We start from the raw sequence: 15,287 nt of genomic DNA, 5'->3' as shown, positions 1-15,287 counted from the left end.
TTTCATGAAGTATATGTTTTAACAGCTATATTACATGTGATAAAATCAAGCTTTTAATTTTCAATTTTTTGTCCTACAATTTTTGTTTTATCCAACAATTACCATCTTTGTTTTTTAAAAAAATTACAAAATTTATCAGGCAGTATTTTTTCGAAATTTACCAATAAATTTACCAAATTTTGCCAATTACCCTAAAAGGTCTTTAATTTCTGGCACCAAACTCTGTAGATCTGATCATTGACTTGTGGTTGTTTTTTTCTTACTTTTTATGGTATATGCAATTTTTTTTAATTTTATTTACAGTGTTAGTTGCTCATGGTGGGTTTGAAAATGATTTCATGATGATTCAAGGGAACATGCACAGATTTGGGATGAACATCAAATTATTATCAGACATGTGTTTTGCTGACACCTACTATTTTGCTAAAAAAGTTTGAAATTTTTAAAATTAAAAGATTCAACTGTTTAACATCTTGTTGCTGATTTATGGAATAATACATTTTTTTTTTATTCAGCTACGTGAAAATGGTTTGAAAATTTTACAAGGTTGTCAACTTTCTATTAAAGAGCTTTTAAAGAAAATTTTTCCTTATCAAAAATTTCATGGTGAGAGATTTTTTAAATTTTAATTTCAATTTTTTATTTTGATCTTAGGTGATTTTATGAGATACTTATCAGTTTTCTTTTAACCACTTAACGAATTTGCTCGACATATGTCGAGCAAACTTTTTTAGCCAAAAAAAATTTGCTCGAGATATGTCGAGCATTACCAAAAATTGGTATACTTTGAGAGCTAGCTCGCTATATGTCGAGCAAAGCTTCTGATTGGTTATTATGATATCTGATGCGCTTCCTGTACGATAAACTCTTCTTTTTATGACTGCCACGCGCCAGTGTTTACACATGGGCGGTTGGAAGTGCATTGCATTGTTTCGTGACTTTTTTTTAAGTGATTGATAATTTTGCATGAATTATCTGTTGCGTAACCTTGTGTTACTTATAAATATGATGGATTCCGACAGTGACGAAGGAAGTTTATTGGGCGATACCGACTCAGTTCATGTTAGTTCGTCTGACGATGAGAGGAGTGATTCCAGTGACAGTGAAGGTTTCTCAGACGATGATTCTGAAGAAGATGAGCCTACGCTTGCAGACGTGCGTGCATGGCAAATTGAACCTCAACCAACGATACCTCATCCTAGGTTTCCATTTGTTTTCGGCAACCAAAATATTCCTGCTGATGGAAATGCATTAGACTTTTTGAATTTATATTTTGACGATGAACTAATCAATATTATTGTCACTGAAACAAATCGGTATGCATTGCAGAAAGGCGATAGAGATTTTCCTAATACCAATGCAAGGGAGATTCGTGTATTTCTGGCACTTGTAATGTTGCAAGGTTTGGTAGTAAAGTCTAGTCATTGGCTTTACTGGTCAAAAAAACCTCTCTTAGACACTCCATTTTTTAGAGAGTGCATGCCTCTCAAAAGGTTCAAGGCACTAAAAAAATATTTGCACTTTGCAAATAGTGAAGACTACAATCCTGAAACTCACCCCCAACCAAAATTGAACAAAATTTACCCTATTTACCAGCTTCTCAGCAATAAATTCAAAACATTGTATAAGCTGGATCGTGACGTGACCATTGACGAAAGTCTAATGCTTTATAAAGGTAGACTCGGTTGGGTGCAATACATCCCTCTGAAACGTGCAAGATTTGGAATTAAATTTTATATGTTATGCGAGTCTTCAACTGGATACGTTTGGTCTACTATTATTTATACGGGCAAAGGAACACAAATGGATGAAAAGTATAAAGATCTTCCTGCAGTTTCATCAAAAATTGTGATGTCTATAATGGACCCGCTACTCAACAAAGGTCATTGTTTGACAACTGACAATTTTTATACTTCGCCTGCACTTGCTGAATTATTGATAAATAATAGAACTGACACATATGGAACCGTCAAGCAAAATAGAAAAGATATGCCCCCTCAAATAAATTCAAAGAAGTTGAAGAAAGGAGAGACTATTGCATTTCGCCGTGGAAAAGTTCTGACCATGAAGTGGAAGGATAAGAGGGACGTCACTTTACTTTCCACTGTTCATTCTTCGGAAATGGTTCAATGTCAACGAGGGCGCGTAGCTACCAGTATTCCCAGAATTGTAAAGGATTACAATGATACGATGGGAGGGGTCGATCGAGTAGATCAGTCATTATCTAGCTACCCCATCATGAGGAAAAGGGGAAAAAAATATTACCAAAAAATTTTTTTTCATCTTCTTGAATTTGCAGTATGGAATTCTTATATATTATATAAGCAAGCTGGACATACTAAAAAACCGTTGGACTTTCGAATGGATCTTATTGATCTTCTTGTATCCACGTATAAAGACAATTCAGTGAAGAGCAAAGGTCGTCCTAGCACAACTCCCTCTCCCCTTCGCCTCTCTGGTCGTCATTTTCTGGATTATGTTCCCCCAACAGAAAAGAAAGATAAACCGATGAGATACTGTGCTGTTTGTTCACAAAAGAGAAATGCGCTAGGAAAAAAAGTTCGAAGAGAATCAAGATACCAGTGCTCAGAGTGCGATGTTGGTTTGTGCGTCGTTCCATGTTTTCGTGAGTATCACACAAAAGTTGACCTTACGTAAGTCTGCAAAAACTTATTTTCTGAACTAAAGCCTTATATTATATATATAAAGCGTAATTATATATTGAAAGTCTTATATTATTTTTATTGTGTTACTAAGGAAAGAAAAGGAATAAGTTTCAGTTTCATGTCGTATTGGGTTTTATAAAATTGTTTTGAAAATTTTATAAGTGCCTGCAATTTCATTATAATCTCAAGTAGTTTTCTATTATTTCAATGTTCATAAATTTATAGAATGCCTTATTTTATTCTTATTATTTATAAATACGTGAAAGTTTCTTGTAATAAAACTACTTTTACAGTTAAAAATTTGAAATTTTTGTATGCGTGATTTTGCCTAGTCTCTACAATTTTACAGTGCCATAAATGTACATTTACGAAAGTTTATGTAATGTTATATAATTAGAGTTTTTAATAAAATCATAAATTTATAAATTTATTGAAATCAACTTTATATTTTATTGTTTAGAAATAGAGGAAATTAAGTTTGCAACTAGGTTCACTTCAATTTTTCAAGAATTTTGCAAGAATTTTATGCAATATTGCAATGCTCGACATATGTCGAGCAAGTTTTCAAAGGTCAATTAGGAAGGTCATAAATTATTAAAATATATTAAAATTTATTAATTATTATTATTTTCCTTTTTTGCATGGTTAAAACAGTAAAATCAATTAAAAAAAAAAATAGATTTGTTTTTGACACACTTTTGAAAATTAATAGGTTCGTTAAGTGGTTAAGTTTGTATAGTTTATTAAAATTCACTTTGTTTTTGCAGAATATATTGTGCTATTGGCACAGTTGGCTGAATTTTTATTAAAAATCCAAATTTATGCAACTTGTGGTATTATATAATTTTTAGGACTGCATCGAGCACTTGCTGATGTGAAGTTTATGATAAAAATATTTCTGGAATCACCATTAAAAGTTCAATTCAATGAGATAGAAATTGCAACTTTTAATAAAACGTAAGACTATAAGTAATATATTTATAAAATATTATGCATATATATATATATATATATATATATATATATATATATATATATATATATTTATATATATATATATATATATATATATATTTACAGACCTTGTTTTAAATAAAAAACGGCTTAGCTCGTTTACTCTTTGTGATTTTGACATCATAAAATTATATATATTTTTTTTTATTATTTAAGGACATTAACTTTTTTAAGGGCATTAACTACCACAATGAAATAAATTACAGCGAAACAAGTTTATTTTACTTATTAAGATATATAAAATTAGGAAAAACATTTTGACAAAATGTACATTTTACAAAATTAGGAAAAACACAAAATGTACATTTACAAAATTTTGTAAATGTACATTTTGTGGAAGGTCTATTTTGTTTTATTATTATTATTTCTTTTAAATTTTGAATAATTAAATTTACTTTTTTTATTATCATTTAACAAAAATTAATTTTTCTTGACATTTGTATAAATTTTTTTTCTTGACATTTATATAAATGAATTAAAATGTTATTTTTTTTCATTATTTTGTAAAATTGCGGCTTCGCAAACAATGATTTTTTACTTTTAAAAAGTTATTAACAAAAAAAAAAAAATTTTTTTTTTAATAACTTTACCAGTGTTCATTTTTTGTGACAAACAAAGATTTAAGTTTCATTTTGACTCTCATGAACAAGTTTTAATACGCAGAGTGTCATAAAATATTCCCAAGGTATTGTTTTCTTAATGAAATTTTTTTATTTTTTATTTAGGATGACTATACTCGCGTCACTCATTTAAAGTTTAAAATTTTTATATTTTTTGAGTTATTAAGGGCATTTTCAAAGAATCGGTGCGAGTAGAAATTTACAAATCATTAACTATACAATAATGTCATTACAAACAATGGAAGGTTTTTTATCTATACCGATTGTGCACATTTTTATTACTATTATTTTTGTTAACGGGTGGTATTTTAAAAATGTTATGAATTTAAAATTTGTTATGAAATTAAAATTCGTTATGAAATTAAAAAAACGTGGTTTTTAAACATAATAACCATGAGGCCCAATATGCAGCAATTAGAAATTTGTTAGATGCTTTTGATCTCATACAGTTCACTCACTTCAAGTTCAGGCTATTTAAAAGGGGTTTGTACAAGATAAACTAAGTTTCCTAGGCAACCATTATTATTGATAACCTCCTGCCATCATGTTGGAGAGCTTCATATAGCCGTAGCTATAAATAAGTCTGTTAAGCTGGTGAATAAACTATTTATATCATAAAATCATAAAAGGTTAAAAAATAGTAAAGTAAAGATAAAACTACTTCACTTTAAAATAACTTTTCGCAAAAACAAAATGTATAAATTTCTAATTTTAAAATTATTTACATTTGTATATATTTGTAAAAATCATATATAAATGCGGAAAAAAATCAGACCATTAGGTGAAAATTAACAAATATGGAGCTGTTTCACACCACTTGAATTTCATGAAATTCAAGTTGCATTACTCTAAAATCAGGCAGGTTTTTATTCGGAGTAATAAAATACTTAAAGAGATCAATAGATCAATAGGCTGACTATATTTCTCTTTCCAGGGCATCATGGTTTTTGACCTGCGACTTTTCTGATTCCTGCAATTTTTAAAGCACAACTTAATTTCATAAGATTTAATATTTGAGTCTTATTTTTTAAGAATAATTTATGTCATAAAGTAACAAATTGTTTAAAAACAATGGCTTGCAAAATGGTTTAAAATGAGTTGTAAAATACAAAGAAAATAACTCTAAACCATTTTTTTTTTCCAATGACAGACTTTTTTAAAATCAGTAGAAATATAACAAAAATGAAATCGATAGAAATAGCACTTTGATTTTATCTTGTCAAAATTAATTGTAATAACTTTTTAGCAGTGCAATTTTAAATCTTATTTTATCTACATTATTTTTATCTTAAACCTGTAAGATCAACAAGACTATTGGCAGATGTATAATGAGCCTGCTGCAGAGGTAAAATTCAAATAGTGGTAAAACCATAGAGGTGTTTGGTGCTGGAGTTAGCATCTTTTGACCGAGATCACAATATAAAAATGGTAAAAAGTTCTGTATTCAAAAACAAATGGAGGTCCAAAAAGATGTGAAAACGGATAGAACCTAAGCTGAAATCCTTCTGAAAGCAGTTTTTATTGATGAAGACCAGCCAATAGGTCTTCAGTTGTATATTTTACTAGAGTACTGGTTAATTTTTGATATTCTAGGTCATAGTTTAAAAAAATGTCTACTGGTGAGACTCCCTCAAAATTTTTGGATACAATGAATTCCAAAACTTTCAGAATCTTTCAAAGTTGCTAACAACTCATCAGAACTCACAGCAAAATTATAACTCTATTAATCATAGTCTAAGAAATTTATTTCTCAAAACAAGAAATATATTTCTTGTTTTTAAAAATAAATTGCAGGGTAGGATACTTATTTCTTAAAACAAGAAATGTATTTCTTGTTTTAAGAAAAATATTTCGTAATAAAAAATTCAATATTGCTGTGCTTACAGTAAAATTTTTTCAAGATAATGTAGAGCGTGTGATGAGTTTGGAGAAGCTTCAGAAGCTACTTCAAATAAAGAGTTTTTGTAAAAAACTATAAAAAAGAAAGAGTGGATTTAAAGAGCTAGCTACGGTGACTGCTTTCTCGCTTTCGCTTTATTGAATGGTTCTAATAATTTGAATTTTGATCCAATACCTAACTGCAAACTCTGAACCTTAAAAGTACATTTAAAAATTATTTTTTTACATATTTTCTTGAGATATTTATCTTAAGCTGAAAATTTATATGTATATAAATATTGTACATTTGTAATGCTTAAATGTTGAATTCTGGAGCAAATTTTCTTCAGAAACAAGAAATCTGTGGCAGTATCCGGATCCAGCATTTTTTGGTATTTATATTTTTATACTTATGTCAAATAATTATGCTATTTAAAAAGTTGCATTGATTGGAGGCTGGGAACAAAAAAACTTTTAAATATTATCCCCTTACCCCAAATGTGAGAGCAGAAAGTTGATGAAATGACTTTTTTGCTATTCTTAACTAAATTTATATACATCGATAAATTTTAAGTATTGTTTTACAATCTGTAAGCGTTCAAAAATTATGACCATATAAAATTTGTAACTCCCTCAAATTGAGTGGGTTTAAACTTTGTATGGTCATAATTTATGAACACTGAAAGATAATACTATGAAACGTAAAGTTTATCGATGAATATAAACTTAATTAAAAATAGTAAAAAAAATATTTTACCAACTTGTTGCTCTCATGTTTGGGGCAGGAGGGATGAAATTCTAGGTTTTTTTTGTTCCCAGCCTCCAATCATTGCAATATTTTGCAAAGTCACATTATTTGACATAGGTATAAACATACAAATGTTTAGAGTTTGTGCCATGTCTATTAGCTATCTCAAACACCAAAAAATGCTGGATCCTTCACTGATCTGTAGTTCGATGCCTACTCTAGGTTTTTTTTTTGACATGAAGCAAGAGTAAACTTCCAAGTTAAATGCTCTTCTACGGTGCTCTGTGTTGCGACCATTAGGTCTTCTTGGAGCACCTAAAATAACCACAGAAAAAATGTGTATATATATTTTTGAATCACATTGATACTTTTTGATCTAGTTTTGTTTACAACAAAAAATCGAAAGTCCTTTACCCAATCTTTTAAGGAAACCATTTTGGATTTGGATTTGTTTGATCCAAAGCTCCAGTAATAGTATTTAAAAAAAAAACATCATTTGATACCGACTGAAGGACTGAAAAAAAGCTCAAAGATCAATAAAAAATCACTTTACAATAGCCAAAATGTTAATTTATCTATTGTAATCGGTGAAAAATAGGTATAACATATTTCTTAAATTATTAAACACTGTTTTTTTTGGTAAAGGAACACATTAAGATAATAACGTTGAACAATTTAACTAGATTTGACAGCAGCATCTATTTGCGCCAATGCTTGGAAATTGCTCTAAATTTAGTCAAAAATCATAAAAAGCGTAACTTCGAATAAGCGGCACGAATACTATTGAGAAAAAAATAATAATAATAAAAGTTTTAATATAAATATGAACTCTACACCACTCCTTAGCTACTCAGCATGAAAATTGGTTGTCAAAAAAAAATTATGGGATTGGCTAGTAAGTATACTAATAACTAACATTCAAATTACCATTTTTTGTAAACTTGTCCCCGTAAGAGATACTATAGGCATGTATATATATATATATATATATATATATATATATATATATATATATATATATATATATATATATATATATATATATATATATAAATATACATCTTTGAAATTTTACTCAATTTTTGTCCTGGTGATCTGAATACAGATTGTACTTTGTCTACAGTGAGCAATCTATTTTGTTTTTCAGTTTCATTAGAATATCTTTGAATATACTACGCCATCATACCTATAGACCGTTCCGAATAGTCATTTACAAATATTAAAAATTCAGCATATTTTTAAAAACTTTTAAAGCATGATTGGGTATGCCAACAGTTTGGTGGAAGTGAGAACCAGTCTTTAACTCGTTGCTTATCAAGAACAATCATGTCAAAAATCAGGTAAGAAAAGTCATCAACTAAGACAGAAAGGGATGGTGGTTTTTTTCCAATATTTATATTCATTTTATAAATTTTCTTGATATCTTGTTTTACTTTGTTCTCAGGCTTATAATAGTCAGAGCTAGGCATGTCAAATGACAGAATTGCTGATGCAATTTTTGTCTTCTCTAATGTTAATTCATCATCTAGCAAAGCTAGAAGTATCATTGTTAAGTCCAAATACCAACAATGTTTATACTGAGATTCCAATACAGCATCAACAGCAGTTGGGTTTGTACATACCTTCTTGTACAGATGTATTCGATGTATGGCTGTTATATCAAGAAAAGGAGCTTTGATGACATCCTCAGATTGTAAATACCATTTTGCATAAAAGCAAATAATAAATTCTGTAATAAGCCTTATTTCAGTTTTCAGTTTATCATTTTCTAAAACAAATGTAAGTTGGTTGGATAGAAGCTGAAGCTTTAGATAATAAATTGCTTTTCCTAAAAATCTTGCATGATGAATAGCATCTGTTTTTCATACTTTATATGTAACAGGGGATAAGTAAGTGACAACTAATTCTGCAAGCTCATTTTTATCATCTCTTTTAATACCTGATTTACCAATGTAAGCTCTGCAAAATGTTAATGAATTCTCAGCTGCCTTCTTTAAAAGAAAGCTTTAAATGTTATTCTAATCAAACCGTAAGAGTTGAATTGGATTATAATTCAAATTAGGTTCTTCAGTAATATTTTTTAATTTTTTGAAAAGAGGATAATCAGGTCCCTTTGTTTTATCATTGATCACTAATTTCCAAAAGTGAAGCATTTTTAATTTGTTCACATGACGCCGGGTGAATAAAAATTAGCAATTGCTTTTACTCAGTAATTGGTCAGCTTTACATGAAAAAAAGCTTCAAGAATTTCGCTTAAGTTTTAATTCACATAAAGTTGACCAGTTACTAAAAGTAAAAGCAATTGCTCATTTTTATTACCCCAGCCTATGATGTCTGCAGGCTATTTGAAGGAGATATTTATTCAGTTCTTTAGATATTCTTGAAACAGACCCTTTATTTGTTCCAGTATTGGATGATGTTGTATCAAAGCAAATTCCTCTAGTTTTTGATGTAAGTTGATATTCTTTAATTAAATCTATTATACCAAAAAATTGATCTTCACCGGTGGATGACGCTAGCGGAGGTACTTTAAGTAAGTCAGAATCTCCATTAATGTTAACTAAAACAGCCATTCTATCCTTTTTTAATATTTTTCCTTTGTTGAGTTCAAACAATTTCTTGCCGTCGAAATGAATTATACATGGATATGGAGATGTATCAATGGCTTCTTTAAGATCTTGTTTTGTAATGGTTGATATGTTTTCATTTTCTTTTTTCATTTTTCTATATGAGGTAGACGACTGCTTTTAACTTTTTTAAGGTCAACACCTGACTGATATAGAATAGCATTTGTTACCTTCTATAAAATATTTAGCCATACATCATGTGTCTGGGTTTTCAGAAACTTCTATATGATACCAATCACCTGGAATCAAAATCAGATTCAGTTGAAGAATCCTTGCTTAGATCTGTGTTTATAAGTTCAACCTTGAGTACATCATCTCCCAAACTTATAGGCTGTGAACAGTTTTTCTTCCTGATACTTTCTTTTGCTTAATTTATAGAAATGTGTTAGTATTAGTTTTTAATTTTAGGATTAGTGGAAAAGAGAATAAAGTAATAGAGGTTAAACCAGAGCTGAAGTAGTTAACTAAAAACATTGATTACCTTTATTCTATACTTAATATGTTTATTTTATGTACTAATCTGAAATTATTAGAAAAATGTAAAATTTGAAATTTTCAGAAGTTGTACCAAAATATAAATATACAGCAATAGGCATAACCAAAGAAAATGCAAAAAATTACCAGTTTTCCTGATTTTCAATACCACAAAACATAAATTTTTGAGGGGTAATAAAAAAACCATACAGTTTTAAACTAAAATATATAGTCCTTTATATAGTAAGTAAAAAAATATGTTTAACCCCTCCCTCAAGAGGACCGAAAATGACCATTTTTCGGTCATTTTTTCCCTAAATTATTGGTTTGAAGGGGGAGGGGGTCAAAAGTGATCCAACAGCGCTCAAACTTTTTGAGGCTCATTTTTTATATATTTGCCCTAAATTTAGGGGATATGTTTTTTTTGTTTTCAAAATTTAGTTTTTTTGACTCCCCCTATTTTATATATATATATATATATATATATATATATATATATATATATATATATATATATATATATATATATATATATATATATATATATATATATATATATATATATATATATATATATATATATATATATATATATATATATATATATATATATATATATATATATATATATATATATATATATATATATATATATATTATATATATATTATATATATATATATATATATATATATATATATATATATATATATATATATATATATACATATATATATATATACATATATATATACATATATATATACATATATATATACGTATATATATATACATATATATATACATATATATATACATATATATATATATATATATATATATATATATATATATATATATATTTATATATATATATATATATATTTATACTGCTGCTACAAGGGAGTGCTGCTACACTGACTATCTTATCTATCTAAAGTACTGAAAGGTGTATTTTATACATAGTTAATAATTTTTTACATATATTATATACATAAAACAAAAAAATTAAAAAGTTGAAGGTGTTAGTGAACCAGTGACTTGCGGATTTGTATTCAAAATTTAAAAGTACTCTAATCAACAATTGCTATAAAAATGTTAACTTTTTGCTTGCGGTTTCATACTTTTCAATACTTTCACATAAAATTTTATTCAAAAAAAATTTGACACACCAAGGAATAACTGAAATACTGTAATTAAAATTATTAACATGGTTTATCATCTTGTTTTGTTAAACAAAAAACGTCCAATTTATATTTAAGTATAAATTTTTTACTTATTGTGTTACATCGATTATTAAATTAAACGCTCAACAAAATCTAGTAAATAATCATTATTAATTTAATGAGTTATTTAAAAAATGATATTAAACTAAAAAAAAATTATTTTTAGAATTTTACAAGCAAGTTAAGTAAAATTTATTTAATTTCTGAAGCTTTTAACACTGTGTATGGATATAAAGCCAGGCATAAATGTATACTAACAAAAATAGATGGCTGAAAAAATGTGTCAAAGGTTTGTTTTAAAAGGATATTATTCTCAGTCGTACAATGTGAATCATTGTACAATGTAAATCATTGTACGACTGAGAATAATATCCTTTTGAAACAAACTCTTGACACATTTTTTCAGCTAACTAGTTTTGTTAGTATAGATTTATACCTGGCTTTATATCCATACACGGTTAGAAGCTTCAGAAATTAATTTTACACACATCTCAATGCTTTGGGAATGAAAGGGGTGGTCTTGAATATTAGGTTTACTATTTACTTTTAATGAATGTGTAATTATCTTCATCAGAAAATTCTTTTGTAGTTGATGGCTCTATTTATATATATATTTAAAATCAGCAATATCAATAAAAGATATCCAGCTTGTAGCATTCTAATTCAGTTGAGGGATTTTCTTTTCTGTTCCATAACTGCTTTTGTTTCTGAAAATAAAAATGTCGTTATTTTTAAAAAATGTTCTAAAAACAAAACAAAAAATTAACTTAATTTTAAATAATACAGCACAATACATTTTTTAAAAAAGCTTTATATACAGCTGCCTGATAAATTATAAATAAAAAAACTAATTTTAAAAAGTTTACTGTTTTCTGAGAGTGAGTATTTTCTCAAATAATAGAGTTCTGATATGCTCATCATCATTTTTATCCATCGTGTAGAGAAAATTTGCAGGTATCAAACTTAAAGCATTACCTTGATTGTTTTGTTTTTTTTTACAATTCTTTTTACATCATCAAACTTAATAAAATTCAATTGATTAATAGTGAAAATCAGAATCTGAGGGGAATCTTTCAGTTAAAAAGACTTCTTTATTTAAAACAATGATGAAGCATAAATTTTAACAATTTAATGACTAAGCTTTATAAGAGTGTATAAACAAAGAATTGTTTAGATAGGGTCATCAAGCATGATTCAGTGGACCTATTTTACAATTAGCCTTTTTGTTGTCTACTTTACCTAATCTGATACCTTTACAATATTCAATCTTTTAATAACTCATCTGAAATATATCCTTCAGTAATAGAAGTTTGATTTGCTTCAAACTCTAATTTAGGTTGCCTATAAATTTCTTCAGAGTGTCTATTCCCAATTGGTCCACTAAAATTTTGTGGAACGGTTATTTTCCATCTAATTTTTTAAAAAGAGCTTTGAGTGGGAGTTCATTCTGACAAAGGGTACAAATTGTTGCATGAAGTTTCCTTCTTATCTACTTTTCTAGATTAACCACAAAGCCCCTTTTCTAACCTGTATTTTATTGTCTAAAAGAACAGCACAGATATTATCCAAGCTGTCATATTCTTCAAGTACACTAAATATTTCAAGATCAAGAACATTCTCAGAAGCACCAACAATGGGTATTGTTCTTTCTGTCAAATAAATTTTGTGACATTTGCTATCCTCATGTGTAAAAGTAAGGTGATGCTCTTTAGCAACACATTTTGTTATGAAATTTTTTTCTTCAGAATTATTTGCTTTAAAGTACATTTTTGTGTTTTTATCTATCTTTCCACCTAAACCAATGCAAAATAATTGAATCTGCTCTTCTGAATCTGCATTTTCTGAAATTACTTTTACTTTTCTCTAGCTCTGTTTAATTTACACTTAACCATTAGAATATTATTGATTTCAACTTCCAGTAACAATAGATGATTGATATCAAGCTGCACCAAGATTTAAAAAACATCTGTCTCTGATCAGCTCCATAGCATATCTTAAAAACTTTTGGATACAACTAAATTCTTTTTGGAATCTTCATGAGTTCTCTTAGTTATTATTCATCATGTTCCTTAAGTAAAAAATTTAAAATATTTATGATAAGCGATTTTTTTATTGTTAAGTGTTAAATATATACTTAACAAGTTAAAAATTTAAAGCCATGCAAATAAAAATACCTGAGGCAGTCTTCTCTTTTGAAGAGCGCTTTCATGCTCTTGCAGTTTAGTGCTCGCCCACAGACCTTACAATACTATGGCTGGCGCTTTTTTAAGTGCTCTCCAAAAAATTTCAAGCATGTTTTTAAATTGCAACAAATCTTTTTTCTTAATCAAATTCTAATTAAAGAGGTACAAAAAACAAATATTTTTTAAAATTGTGCACGCCAGACAAATAATTGCTGTCTGGCAAGCGCTTTTTTGTGCGCTGGCAGTAAATTTCAAACAGAGAAGACTTTGAATTATTGTTTCAATAGACTTATTGTTTATTAAAGACAATTGTGGATTGACAAATATCCATATAGATTTTAAAACACATGAAACATGCTTAACAATTGCCCAAAAGTTTGGCTTGATGTCAAAACAATCTCGGAAGTAATAAAATTGAATCAATTGTCTGTATGTGCTTGGATCCGTTGTAGTTAAATCACAAGGGCAACCTCTATAATTCTCTTCACTTTTGGATCGCATAAGGGGCCTTTTTTTTTATTTTTGGCATTTCTTACTTTCTAAAATTAAATATTTTGTTCATTTTATTATTACGAGACACAAGTTGTTTAAAACAAATTAAAAACACTTTATTAAAGTACTAAACTATTTAAATTTTGCACAAAATAATAACTTACTTGTCAATAATATTTATACAATTAGTAAAAAATGGTTATTGTTTACTTTAATCTATTTTAACTACATTATATCATTCTACAAAAGTAACATTTATAAAACATAAACCAGTTAAGCATGTAAATCTAGTTGTATAAACTTGAGCAAATTAAAACAAAGACTACAAAACTTTGAAGTACAATACATGCAAGCTTTAAAAAATGAAGAAAAATAAATTTCATAAAACAGCAAAAGGTTGTATGCAAATCCACCAACTTTATCCAAGTTCTGCAAAAAAATATTAAAACACTTAAAGGGATCCCAAAGTGCTGAGACAAGTGGTGTTTATTTTGAAGAGAGTGACAAAAAAAAAATGTTTAGGCAGAATTTTTTTAAGTAAAACAAAATAATAAATGTGTACCAACAAAAACAAACTTTGTTGTTTTACTCCAAGCTTGCCGTCTCCAAAGTAGCAATTCTCTTGGAGTCTTTAAAATATATGCCGCAATCTACAGACTTTATAATTTATTCAAGCAGGTTTAATCCCAAAGAGTTTTAGTAAATGACGTCATTGTAGAATTTTTTATTTTGAATCAATATTATTTGTTATTATCTTTATTTGCTTTTTAAAATAGCGCTTATTATCAATCGTATGACTTTCCTATAAATTTTATAGTAAGCTAAGCATAAGAATATTTTTTTATAGAGCGCGAGAACCAAATAAAATTAAGATTTTTATATTTTATAATTTATGTCATTGTAGAATTTTTTTTTTGAATCAATATTATTTGTTATTGTTTTATTTATTTTTTTAAATAACGTTTATTATCAATCGTATGACTTTCCTATAAATTTTATAATTAGCTAAACATAAGATTAATTTTTATTGAGCACGAGAAGCTAATAAAATTAAAAAGATTTTTATATTACACTCTTAAACAAAATAAATATTTAAAAAAAAGTCGTTGATCACCTTATTATATTCTGAATCTTTTTCTCTTTTTATGTAAATAATGGGAACTTTTTTTTAGTTTATCTGAGCCGTTTATTGCTATGACGTTTTTGTTCTCCTATCGAAATGACATTTTAAAAATTTTTAAATTTTTAATTAATAAATAATTTTGGCAAACGGCATCATTTATTAGAGATAATAACCGAAGTCTTTAATTTATAGTTAGAAAATATTATTATGTTAAAATTACGTTAAAATAGAGGAAA

At 27.6% G+C, this 15,287-nt stretch overlaps 1 protein-coding gene across 1 annotated transcript in view; it reads left to right on the top strand.

The window, feature by feature from the left end:
* Positions 1 to 15,287, top strand: part of LOC100215604 (uncharacterized) — an 82,981-nt gene that overhangs the window by 14,116 nt on the left and 53,578 nt on the right. Inside the window, exons 4-6 of the mRNA XM_065796123.1 lie at positions 304 to 431; positions 516 to 606; positions 3,518 to 3,623. Coding sequence (XP_065652195.1) covers positions 304 to 431; positions 516 to 606; positions 3,518 to 3,623 — 325 coding nt within the window. The remainder of the gene's footprint in view (positions 1 to 303; positions 432 to 515; positions 607 to 3,517; positions 3,624 to 15,287) is intronic.

Source organism: Hydra vulgaris, chromosome 04, assembly GCF_038396675.1.
Source record: "Hydra vulgaris chromosome 04, alternate assembly HydraT2T_AEP".
NCBI lineage: Eukaryota > Metazoa > Cnidaria > Hydrozoa > Anthoathecata > Hydridae > Hydra > Hydra vulgaris.
Note: the sequence above shows the minus strand (reverse complement) of the source record. Positions and strands in the feature narration are given on the sequence as shown.